Source organism: Xenopus laevis, chromosome 2L, assembly GCF_017654675.1.
Source record: "Xenopus laevis strain J_2021 chromosome 2L, Xenopus_laevis_v10.1, whole genome shotgun sequence".
In the NCBI taxonomy this organism is placed as follows: domain Eukaryota; kingdom Metazoa; phylum Chordata; class Amphibia; order Anura; family Pipidae; genus Xenopus; species Xenopus laevis.
The window spans coordinates 94,241,988-94,254,745 of record NC_054373.1 but is presented as its reverse complement, the minus strand read 5'-3'; the positions used below and the strand labels follow the sequence as shown (position 1 = coordinate 94,254,745).

The 12,758-nt window shown below is 40.2% G+C and overlaps 1 protein-coding gene across 25 annotated transcripts in view; it reads right to left on the bottom strand.

Annotated features, from left to right (window-relative positions):
- LOC108708274 (microtubule-actin cross-linking factor 1) overlaps positions 1 to 12,758 on the bottom strand; it is a 180,597-nt gene that overhangs the window by 16,972 nt on the left and 150,867 nt on the right. For all 25 annotated transcript variants that reach the window (XM_041582205.1, XM_041582206.1, XM_041582208.1 and 22 more), the window contains 16 exons: positions 12,318 to 12,446; positions 11,629 to 11,799; positions 8,973 to 9,128; positions 8,607 to 8,813; positions 8,299 to 8,418; positions 7,981 to 8,150; positions 7,078 to 7,237; positions 6,684 to 6,878; positions 6,399 to 6,527; positions 6,150 to 6,293; positions 4,104 to 4,292; positions 3,666 to 3,777; positions 3,377 to 3,540; positions 3,070 to 3,232; positions 2,718 to 2,872; positions 2,556 to 2,630 (listed from right to left, as the gene is read on the bottom strand). In XM_041582205.1, coding sequence (XP_041438139.1) covers positions 2,556 to 2,630; positions 2,718 to 2,872; positions 3,070 to 3,232; positions 3,377 to 3,540; positions 3,666 to 3,777; positions 4,104 to 4,292; positions 6,150 to 6,293; positions 6,399 to 6,527; positions 6,684 to 6,878; positions 7,078 to 7,237; positions 7,981 to 8,150; positions 8,299 to 8,418; positions 8,607 to 8,813; positions 8,973 to 9,128; positions 11,629 to 11,799; positions 12,318 to 12,446 — 2,439 coding nt within the window. The remainder of the gene's footprint in view (positions 1 to 2,555; positions 2,631 to 2,717; positions 2,873 to 3,069; positions 3,233 to 3,376; positions 3,541 to 3,665; positions 3,778 to 4,103; positions 4,293 to 6,149; positions 6,294 to 6,398; positions 6,528 to 6,683; positions 6,879 to 7,077; positions 7,238 to 7,980; positions 8,151 to 8,298; positions 8,419 to 8,606; positions 8,814 to 8,972; positions 9,129 to 11,628; positions 11,800 to 12,317; positions 12,447 to 12,758) is intronic.

Below are 12,758 nucleotides of genomic sequence, written 5' to 3'. Positions count from 1 at the left end.
TTAGTAGCTTGAAACTTCCTTTCAGGAGCATCCCACTCCTCTTGAATGATCCCTAGTAACTGATCATGTTCAGGAAAACAGACTGTAGATTTATGCTGTCTTTTGAAAAGAGATTTTGTCTCCCCTGTTTTCGAGTTCGGTGAAATGTTAAGTACATCGAGTACCCCTTTAATAATACCCTCAACATCATGAAGGCTATCCTTTTCCCTTGCCTCATCTTGTTCTTCTTGCTCATCATCAGAAGAAGCAATAGATGCCGGTATTTCTCCCTCTGACTGGGAAGAACCTTGTTCAATAGAGGAATCCTCAGAAAAATTGTGAGTAACAGGATCCGCTTTTTCGTCATCAAGACGTTTGCGTTTACCACCGGATTTGTGGTGAAATTTAGCCAGCGCCTTTCCTAAATTATCAGCAATGGCTGGCAATCCCTGAAGTGAAGCCAGTGACTGTGACAACTGTACTGCCCATAATGGAGGGAGTGGGTCTGTTGCTGGCCCATGAGAGAATTCCTGAGAAGTGCCTTGCACTGTATCTTCAGCTTGTGTTTCTGGTGGGGCCCCAGAGACCATAGCTGCCCCCTGCCCCATGGTGCAAGTTCTGCAAAGCGACTCACCCTGTGCCCCCTGAAATTTTTGTTGACACTTAGCACACACAAAAAAATTCACTTGTGCTGTGGGGACTCGTCCCCCCGCCCTGCTGAATAGCCCCCCTGGCCTACCTTCTGCCATCCTATGTAGAGGGTGTGGGGTAGCCAACCTGTGCCGTCACCAGACAAGACGCTGTGCTGTGTAGTGCTGCTGAACCGCGGGAAAAACCCAAAATGGCCGCTGGAACGCACATGGGTTCCACTCGGCGCGCGCGTGTAAAACAGCCCGCCGAGGAAGCAGACAGCCGCCATTTGAGCAGTGCTGGAACGCATAGACGTTCCCTCGCTGGGTTCCTCCTATCTTCCTCCACCCACACTACTAAGGGAGAGTAGAGTATGGCGCAGTCTGTGAGGTGAACGGCAAGAGGTGAACGGCAAGAGGGGGCGGCGGCGGGGGGGGGGGGGTTGGGGGGGTCAACGGAGACAGAGTCATGCAGAATCCAGCAGACATAGTGAACATACATTATATAACATATATATGTAGTCACTTACCCCCCCCCCTCACACCGGCCAGACCCTCTGTGCTAGAATTAGAACAGGCATACGTCTGGGTGGTCTGTATAGCCCACAGGCTAGAGTTATGACCCCGGTGGATGTCCTCGCGTAGGGGGCTAACCATATAAAGTCAGGTAATCCTGCTTTAGGTGTCACCCCTGGTGTCAGTCACAGACTGACCGTAGATTTCTCTCAGAGGTAGAGATGTCCATCCTCCAGGTAGCAGGACACTTAAAAAACTGAAGTCTGAGTACAGTGTGTGGGGTTAAGCCTAACCTGGCACGCCCACTTTAATTACTTCAAGTGTCCTGCCTCCTGGAGGATGGAGCTTAACCCCATCGGTCCCTGTGTCCCCCTAAAGACGACAGAGAAAAGCAAATTCCAATGTGAAATAGTCAGCCAAGAAACTGAAAATGGAATAGTTTCAACAGCAAGACAATGATCCTATGCATATCTCTAAAGCCACCATGAGCTACTTGACGAAAAGCAAGCTGAAGGTTTTGGAATGACCCTCACAGTCCATTGACTAAATAGTCATTGAAAATATGTTGGTATATCTTATACATGGAAGAAGGTCCAAGAAGATATTGGAACTAAAAGTGATCAGCAAGGTATAGTAGGCAAAATCCCTGCAAACAAGAATTCAAAAGACTCTAAAGGTGGCCATAAAGGGCGTGATAAAAGCTGCCGATTTAGATCCTTTACAGTGAATTGGCAACTTATTGTGGGTGAATGGTCCTCCCCAACAGGCCTACCCAACCAATTACTGGCTGAAGATCAGCCAGGTTGGAAAGATCTCATTGGATAAGGAGAACATCTGCATGATGATGTGGTGTTCATCTATCAGGACTTTGTAGACCTGAGTGCATGATTCTGATTGTTGGTCTGTCAGCACCTTTTAGACCTGCACAGAGGTGGCAAAGGCAGGCTTAGATCTGCTTTTTGGCGATTTGACAGTGTATGGCCACCTTTAGCTGGATATAAAAGGCATTTACAGGCTGTGGTCTGTGCTGGCGGGGGGTTTTACTAAAAATTTACCATGGTGTCAATGCCATGGTGTAAATACACATGCCACAATTACTATTTTCTTTGTTCACTTTTCACTTACAAAATTAGCTGAATATGTATATGACTGTAGAAATAAGTCAAATCAACTGTATACCATGACCTGGATGAATAAGAATCTTCACAAACAATATGTGTATAAATGTCATTTTCTTATAATGAAGCCCTTTTATATACATTAAAACAGGCATAGGACACATTTATAATTGTATCTGTGAAGACCATTGGTTTTCCCACTAAGGAGGGAAAGTCTGATAAAGAGAAATAGATATACAGCCATAATTGAGTTTTGTTTTCATTAAACATTTCATTACTGTATGTTCACAAAAGGAAAAGTAATTGTACCCACCCTATATTTATTCTCTCCAATTTGTTCAACCTGGAATCTTTTTGCACATTTGCACTGAGCAACTTGTCTTGTGACCTGTTGTAATGACAATTATGAGGTTACTTAATGCATTTTGCTTCTCATAGAAGGTGTTAGGATTACGTATGCAGAAAAGTTCTGTACCTCGTCCTCAATCTTGTCTGCATCAGTTGTTGGTCGATAGGCATCTTTGTTGGGATGAAGTGCAGCAACAAACTCATAGTAATCTATATATCCATCACCATCTTGGTCAAAAATATCAGCGACAGCGGTCATCTCTAATTTTGTCGTTGGGAATTCTGAAAGATATTCAGTAAAATATTATATAAAAAAAAGTAACACCTGCTCTTGAGCTGGCATAGAATTATAGTTCCAAGCAAAATTAATCATCTAACATGGACTGCAGCTTAAAAAGCTGGAAAGTTACAGGTTTGACAATGTCAATTTCTTCAGTGTTACAAGTGGATGACAACGCTAACCCACACAATCAACTCACTAGAAGCCAAGATCCCATCAATGAATTCTTGTCTGGTGATTTTTCCATCTTGGTCTTTATCAATTCTTCTAAAGAAATCCATGACTCGAGATTTTTTATGGTTCATCCAGCGCATATACTTCTTCCTCCAAATATCAAAGTCAAAGTTTGCAAACTCCTTTAACTGCAAGCATAAATACATTTTTTCAACTTACAAATAGAAGCCTGTATGTTTTCACTACATGAAATATGTACATTTCATATCAAATCTAAAACACAGGAAGAATATTAGGAAGGTTGTTGTTATTCTGTTTCAGCAGTTCCATACCTCTTCTAGTCTATCAAGGGCATCATTAAGCTTTCTCTGCCTCTCCAGCGCCAGGAGCCAGACCTGCTGCCAGTGAGCAGACAGTTGGTTTATCCTTGGGTTCTTGGTTTCTGGTTGCGAGATAACTGGAAGGACTGGGGTTGCATTCTGCACAGCAGGTTTTCCTGTACAGGGCAGTAATGAAAGCAATAGGTTAAAAACAGCAAACTGACATAACACTTGTCTTGTTCAAACATCTACATGAAATGCACCTTATGAAAACATATTGAGGCAGACATTCTGTACTCACTTCTGGTTTTGTCATTGAAAGATGTGTGATTTGGATCTGTCGTCTTTCTCTTGTATGTCTTTGTTACTCTGTCCACATCTGGTTGCTTCTGAGTCATTTCTTCCATGAATACCTGTTAGAAATCATCATTACAAGTTATTGCTGTATTGTAATAAAACTTGATGATGCCACACATCCTGTTGTTCATACTTGTATAGCTTATGTACATTTAAGATCCCCATCATTGTGATGTGAAACCATTAATTCACCATTTAACACCATTTTGATCATGAAGGCATTGCAGACTAACAAAATATTAATCAATGTTTTGCACACTAACAAATAGAAGTGATTTAAATACAAAATCAAAACACTAATAAGTAAAATGCATAAAGTCATTCAGTCTGTAGCTAACATGGGGCTATCAAGGTCATGTAAATAATGCGACCTTAATCTCACCTGGTGCTCACTGATCAGTGCTTTGACCTGGTCAATGTTCTGGGGCATGGGGTCCTGGTCTCTTTGAATTAGTGTGGTCTCTGCCCACTGAATCCAAGAAAGTAGCTCATCCAGCAGCTCAGAATTTGCCATGAGATCAGATAGAGCAGTTTGCAGTCTTTGCTGGTGCTGGTTTCCCCAAGTTAGTACCTTAAAATACACAACAAAGTCAACATTGCAGAAACTGTTTTCTTCCTCAAATAAGTATAATAGAACAGATACAAATTAAAGAGTAACAATCATAAAGTTTATCTTGAGTCTCCTATATTGCCTTGGGGAGGTGTGATTTTAACTGATCTATTTCCTGCACTCTAGGTTGAAGGAGCCATAGCCCATTCATTTAATAATTAACAAGAAAGAGTGAATTTCCTCGCATCTGACCCACCAAAATTCTAGTATATTTTCTTAGTGCATCAGAGTGACTACTGGGAAAATCCATAATTATCTTCTACAGTCAGCTTCCATAGATCTTTTTGCCACAAGACAAGGTGAGAAAGAGAAAGCCATCCCTGTTATATTAAGCCAAGGGTTTTTTTTTTTTAAAACGACAAAGTAGTTTATTTTAGCTTGCACTGGCAATGCAGCCACCAACTTTACCCTAGACCCACTAATGGACATGATTGTGGTGGAGGGTTATAAACGTAACACCCTACATTTACATCCCCATATCAAAATAAATAGCTCCTTATATTTCACCCACATCTTCTAACCAGAACGTATTTCGTTACCTTCTATAATGTACCTAAAGCTGCAATGTTCTATGGAACTGTTTTCCACTACCAGTAAAATGCTATTTTTTTTTTAGTTATTTAGCTTGTTTATTCAGCAGCTCTCCAGTTTGCAATTTCAGCCATCTGGGTGCTAGGGTCCAAATTACCCTAGCAACCAGGCACTAATTTGATAAAAAGACTGGAATATGAATAGGAGAGGCCTGAATAGAAACATGAGTAATAAAAAGTAGCAATAACAATACATTTGTAGCCTTACAGGACATTTGTTTTTAGACCCCACTTGAAAGCTGGAAGAAGTCAGAAGAAAAGGCAAATAATTCAAAAACTATAAAAAAAATGAAGACCTGTTGAAAAGTTGCTTAGAATTAGACATTCTATAACATAAAATGTTAACCACCCCTCTTTCTAGTTTCTATTTCTAGATTGTTGATTTCTCAAATTGTATGACTTTTTGGTCTAAATCAGTTGGTATTTGTATGTAATGTTTGTTTGTATACACCCAGTTATTAAAGGGGTGGTACACCTTTAACTTTTATTATGTTATAGAACGGCCGATTCTAAGCAACTTTTCAATTGGTTTTCATTATTTATTTTTTATAGTTATTTGCCTTTTTCTTTACTCTTTGTAGCTTTCAAATGGGTGTCGCTGACTCCCTTCTAAAAAACAAATGCTCTGTAAGGCTACAAATGTATTGTTATTGCTACTTTTTATTAATGATCCTTCTATTCAAGCCATCTCGTATTCATATTCCAGTCTCTTATTCAAATCAATGCATGGTTGCTAGGGTAATTTGGACCCTAGCAACCAGATTGCTGAAATTGCAAACTAGAAAGCTGTTCAATAAAAAGCTAAATAACTCAAAAACCACAAATAACAAAAAATTAAAACCAATTGCAAATTGTCTCAGAATATCACTCACTACATCATACTAAAAGTTAATTCAAAGGTGATACTACATTTTCTTTTTCTGCTTAAATATCGATGCACACACATTTGTCGTGACAAGAAAGTCACACACTATAAACTCTAATTAAACTCCTAGCACATCCTACCCAATATCATACTAACCATATCACTGTGTGGGACCAATCACTGTTTGTGCATTATATGGTATGTTTTCTTTCTGAATGCATCATTATGTATTGTTAAATGGAGATTCTATCATATTTCTGCTATTGTGCATTCAAAATATAATTTCAGTATTTTAGACTTTTTGATATTCATTTTGTCAATGCATACTTCCTGTAAATGACTCATCTATGAGCAGGACTATACCTCTTCAAATCTTGCCCGTATAATTGTGATCCAGTGTTTGATAGTGGTTATACAATCTGGGTGGCACATAGTCAAGATTTCTTCTCCCATACGGACTGCTGTATTCACATCAGTTTGTTTCTCTTCCACCTTCTTCATAAACTCCTAGAAAAAAAAATGCAGAAAAAGAATATTCTTTCAAGCACATTCACAACTGCACAACGCAACTGCAATAAGGAATATTAGAATTATACAGTACTGTCTTCTGACCTTATGAATGTCAATTAGAGACTGCAAAGATTCAGCATCATCAGGTAATGCTCCCCTAAACCGTAGGGTCTGCTCTGCTTCAGAAAGCCACTCTAGAAGCATGTGGACAGCAGTATGGAACTCCTCAGCCTTGAAAATTAACAGACAACATTCCAGTATTCAGCATAGTGGATCTCCCAATGTTTCTAGCATAGCCCTCACATTCGAAATATGCATATCTTTGCCCACACCCAGCCCACTGTGTAGCAGTTCCCATTAAAGAATGGAAAATGATTTAGTGGTCACCTGTTTTAGTGCTTGCTCTAGGTGGGTCTGTTTGGACACAGACAGTTTGCATACTGTGTCCCATCGAGAACTGAGTTCCTGAAGTTGAACCTTCACCCATGTAGTGTCCTCTCTACTGCTTTCAAGCAATTCTCTGGCAGAACGTTTTAGGGCCTGTACACTACTGGTTCTCTTTCCAAGCTCCTTCTGGAAAACCTATAAACAAAAATACCTTCAGCAACTACAAAAATTGCCCATATGTGACAATTAAATACAAAAGTTTCCAAAACATGTTATTTAAAAAAATGGTACCATGACATTAAAATATAACTAAAGACCACAAAGTATGTAAATAAATCAATAGCATGGAAATCAACAGCATCTTATATTTTTTTTTACTTCACCATAACCTTACCTTATGAGCATCCATGAGGTTCATAACAAGATCTAAATCTCCATGCAACGGTTGGTCCTCAGCAAGCTGAGGCTCCACTTTGTAAAGCCAATCAACAAGTGCCTGAAGGGCATCCATAAACTGCCCTGAGAAAAGCAGAGCTTCCTCTAGCTTGTGTTGCCTGCAGAATTATAAAAGCAGAGATTATTATGCTGAGGTGAAGGCAATATGTCACATTTATTGAGCCTTTTATTGGCAAGCTAATAATGGTAGGAAACATTTATTATGATGCATTTCAACAGCAATATTTGTGCAAGAGTTAACATGTCTCATTTGTAGAGCTCCAGCTAGTGTGACTATGTATCACAAAATACCTGCACCACACCTGTAGAAGTTGAGGCTGAAATATGTGCACCCCTAAATATCTCCCTTACAGTTGCAACTGTTCTATAAAGTCCTAGTACTACTGAATGAGCACTTGATGGGTGCTTAGAACTTGTAGTTAATCTATGGTTGCAGGGCATACTGTTCAATCTGATCAATATAAATGATGCTATTTATCTTTTATGTATAACTAGTACAGGTATACAAAATGTCATTGAGTCTTTGTGCTATTTATGGAGAGAATTTGGCTTTCATATTAATATCAGCATGCACATCTATTCTTGTTACATTTCACATTTGTAATTAAAAGTCAGGATTTCACTGTATTTGAATTAAAATTTGCAAGGAGGATGCATATATAGCAGACTATGGCATTATACTTTGGCAGGCCAAACGGGATATTTTTCTTACCTTAACATAGATTATTTTGTGACTGAAACTATACTATTATTAATTTGCACTAGTTATACTTTAAACAAAGAGCCTGCTTGCATTTAATGCAGTCAAAACGGACACAAATATTTAAATAAGGAAAAGTACCTTTCGACTGATTTGCCACACACTGTATCCCACTTGTCTCTAACTTCACCTAGGAGATGATCTAATTTCTGGACATCACTGGTTAACAAAGCCTTCTCCTTTAATGCCCGTCCTGTCCTGACTGTAGTGTCATACACAGGCTGTTTACTTCCTAGGGTTTTTTGGAACTCCTGCGAATACGTGAAAAACAAAATAACTTAAGAGCATAAGTAAAGATACATATATGTAAAGATACATATATGTAAAGACAATATACTGTATTTTGTTCTGATATTTCAGACAGCAGAGCAGAAGGAACGAAATATGACAAGCCCTAACCTTGTGCTTAGTGAGCTGCAGTTTGATCTTGTCAGGATCATTTGAGATTTCCAGGTCAGAGTCAAGATGGTTTTCAGCTTCCTCAAGCCAGTCAATTAGCTTCTTCCATGCTTCATGGAACTAAAATACAGGACAGGCAGGCTTAGAAAAGATGTATTAATAGACAGACATCTCTTATCCAGATAGTGCCTCATAATCCACCAACATACATATACGATAACACTGTCATGTACATTGTACTAGGCAGTACTGTTTTTTTTATTATTATTTTTGTTATCATTATTATTGCTCCTACATATACCACTTACCTGTTTGGCTCGCTTTCTAGCATCATCTAGGGATCGACCTCGCTCTATAGAGCGCTGAACAACCTTTTCCCAGCGAGATTGAACACTGAGAAGAAGATTCTTTATAAGAACTACATCTTGTTTTTGGCTAAGAAACTTCAGTTGGTTTCCAATTTTGTCCAGTTCAATTATGTGTTCTCGGTGGATATTTACCTCATTTACAAACACCTAAGACCAAAACAAGGAACACACAATTAGAAACAAATAATGAATCATGGGTACTGGTTACAAGAAATTATCAGTGCTGCTAATTCATTCTGTTTTAAAATATCTATGCATCAATAGATTTAAGAATAGTAAATAAATACTATAAATCAGCAAAATCACCTTGTGTTCGTCGATTTGGAAGAGAACAGTGTCTAGGATCAAACTTGGGGATGGTGCAATGTTCAAACTCTGCTCAGCTTGAGTCAACCAGTTAATAAAATCTTGTAATGAATTTTGGAAATCGGTAGCTAGAGTAAGAGCTTCCTCCAGTTTTGTCTAAATTAAAAGGAAAAAGGAGAAGGGTAAATAGACGTTGACAAGTATATATTTGGCCCTATATTGATTAATACATCTTTTTACACCTGGCATATTTTTTAGTCTATTAAAAATCATTAGAGCAGTATGACCCCCTACCCCCACCCAAACAAACTTTAATCCAATTGCAGGGCTTTCCCATGATTATTTAAAAGAATTTAAACACATCTTTTTGTGTTAGACTTGACTAAATAACATATTGACCAGTAACACTCCTTCTCACTTTTACAGTCCTCCTGTAAGTCTTAATACTGCACAAGTCTTAATGTTTCAAGGGTAAAAGCATACTTTGTGTTAGTAAGGTTTTTACCAGAACTGAAGCAACTAGTCCTGGCACAGAGCCATCATAACAAAGACAGGAACAGCTCCAATGCTGGCCTACATGGTGGAGGGCCGATAATAGAAGCCATGTTGATCGCTCCCTGTATTTAAACCACACCCACTTTAAACTACACCCATGTTACCACAAGACCATGTCCACATTAATTGTGGTAGCACACCAAAAAAACAAATGGTTGGTGCTTACTGCAGGGATATCACTTATCACTCATATGTGAAAAAAGTTGTCATATTAAGAAATACCCTTAAATCCATATACCTCCTCATCCCCTGTGGATAACACAGCACCCCCAGCACATGATTAAACACCTTAGGGGCCCCTAACAATAATTTATTTTCAAATGCTAACAAACCACCAGAACAAAAACAAGGCTTATGTTCCACAGGCAGAGTATGTCACACAAAGGCAGAGTATGTCACACAAAGGCAGAGTATGTCACACACAGGCAGAGTAGGGCACACACAGGCAGAGTATGTCATAAACAGGCAGATAAGGGCACAAGCAGGCAGAGCAGGGCACACATAGGCAGAGTATGTCACACACAGGCAGAGCAGGGCACACACAGGCAGATTAGGGCACACACAGGTAGAGAATGGCACACACAGGCAGAGCAGGGCACACACAGGCAGAGCAGGGCACACACAGGCAGAGTATGTCACACACAGGCAGAGCAGGGCACACACAGGCAGAGCAGGGCACACACAGGCAGAGCAGGGAACACACAGGCAGAGCAGGGAACACACATGAGGAGCAGGGAACACACAGAAAGAGCAGGGAACACACAAGTAGAGGATGTCAAATACAGGCAGAGCGGGGCACACACAGGCAGAGTATGTCACACAGGTAGAGTAGGGCACACATAGGCAGAGTATGTCACACACAGGCAGAGTATGTCACACACAGGCAGAGTATGTCACAAACAGGCAGATAAGGGCACACACAGGCAGGGCACACACAGGCAGAGCAGGGCACACACAGGCAGAGTATGTCACACACAGGCAGAGCAGGGCACACACAGGCAGAGAAGGGCACACAAGCAGAGAAGGGCACACACAAGTGGAGCAGGGCACACACAGGCAGAGCGGGGCACACACAGGCAGAGCAGGGCACACACAGGCAGAGTATGGCACACATGGGCAGAGTATGTCACACACGGGCAGAGTATGTCACACATGGGCAGAGTATGGCACACACAGGCAGAGTATGGCACACACAGGCAGAGTATGGCACACACAGGCAGAGTATGGCACACACAGGCAGAGCAGGGCACACATAGGCAGAGTATGGCACACACAGGCAGAGCAGGGCACACATAGGCAGAGTATGGCACACACAGGCAGAGTGGGGCACAGACAGGCAGAGCAGGGCACACACGGGCAGAGTATGTGACACACGGGCAGAGTATGTGACACACGGGCAGAGTATGGCACACACAGGGAGCATAGGGAAGGCAGAACAGAGCAGGAGACAGGGAAACCCATCAGGACCACTCTAAAATGTACTACACACAGTGCTGGTGCCCCATTAGCATTTTGAATAAGGTGTGAACAGGTGAACAATATGGGCAGTTTCAGTCTGGGTCTCAGGTGTGAACAGTACAGGGCTTTAGTATGTGAACAATAAAGGTGTCACAAGTATGAACAATGCAGGGGGGGGTCACAGGTGTGAACAATACAGGGAATTAGTCTGAATTTGAGGTTTAAACAATGCAGGGGCAAATTAATCTCTTTAGTGATACCATTTCAAGTTTACATATGGTAAGCAAACACAGCAGGTAAGTGGGGGGGGGGGGCACACAAGGGGGGGGGGGGGTCCAGTTGGACAGCCCTGGTCTATTATATGGATTTCACCACAGTAGTATAATTATAAAGTCAACTTTTATGTATAAATAGATGTGGAAGTTTACCACGCTCAATATAACACTAAACATAATCCACATTCACTCAAATACCATAGAACAACGAAATACAAGTTATTTAACAAAAGGCTATTTTTTTTAAGAAAAACATGTTTAGGAAAATAGTATGGCACTAACAAATTTGGGAAGCATTTTTTTTCTAACTATTCAGGTTACTTAAAAGAAAGGAGGCTCTTTTTGCCACATATCCATCATACAATTACCTTCCTCTCTTCAATTTTGTTGCTAACTGTCTGCCACTTTCTTTTCAGAATAGCCACATTCTGCTCTGTGATGGAGCCTGTTGCATCGTCTCGGCTTATAAGCATTAGCTGCCCTTTATCTAGAAGATGTCTGTACAGATCCTCATTTGCCTTGATTTCTGCATAAAGCTCCTGTGCAATAAAAACCAAAATGTCAAACAGAAAAAAAAATCATAACTGCCAAAATGCAACATTTTATACAAATATAAAAAAATCTCACAAATATCAATGCCCCTATCATGCAAGCATTTTATTACACCTTTTCAGATTTTATATACTATGACCATGGTTTCTTCAACAGATAAAAAAAGTAAAACACTATCAGCATTATAATGTTAAATGTAATTTATTTTTTCCATGACCTACACACAGTAACATGGTAATAGCACATCCCAACCCTTCTCTTGCAGTGGGGAGGCTGAATCAAGTCTTGTTCTATCCCCACATGTATCTCACTACAACCGATGATATATGTGCGATGAAAGTTGTATATATTTATTATGTTAGTTGCATCTGAATTAGGCAAGTCTTCATTCCAAAGTCAGTGGCTGGCAACATGGCTCTGTTTGACAGTATTACTAAAATATAATTTAAATACTATTATTTCCAAACAAGCTGTGATGCCTCCCACACATGAAATACAAACTTACCATGTGAGCCTGAAGCTGCTCCCGTGCTGTCTCAGGTAGTCCACCGGTTGGCTTGGCTGCCAAAAGCTGGCTTTCTATATTGGTCTGCCACTGAATGAAATCCTCAATTTCACCAGACAAACCTTGAGCCTGGTTGGTTAAAAAAAAAATTAAAGAAATAACTTACTTCTCACGCTCCTTGCATTGCCACAAGGAGAAAATAGCAGATAGATAAGATTTGAGAAAAGGGGTGTTACTGTGCTACTCATCATTAAATCATTATTTCTATAGTCTCTTTGGTGACACAGGAACTCCTGGTATTGCTTGTACTTCTAGGAGGCATGGAGCTAAGAAGAGAACTAATCCCACTCCAGCCAAAATATTACCCAAGAACCTTAAGTACTGAACTGTAACTATAGTTCTGAACTGTAACTATAAACATATATGACTATAAACTTATAT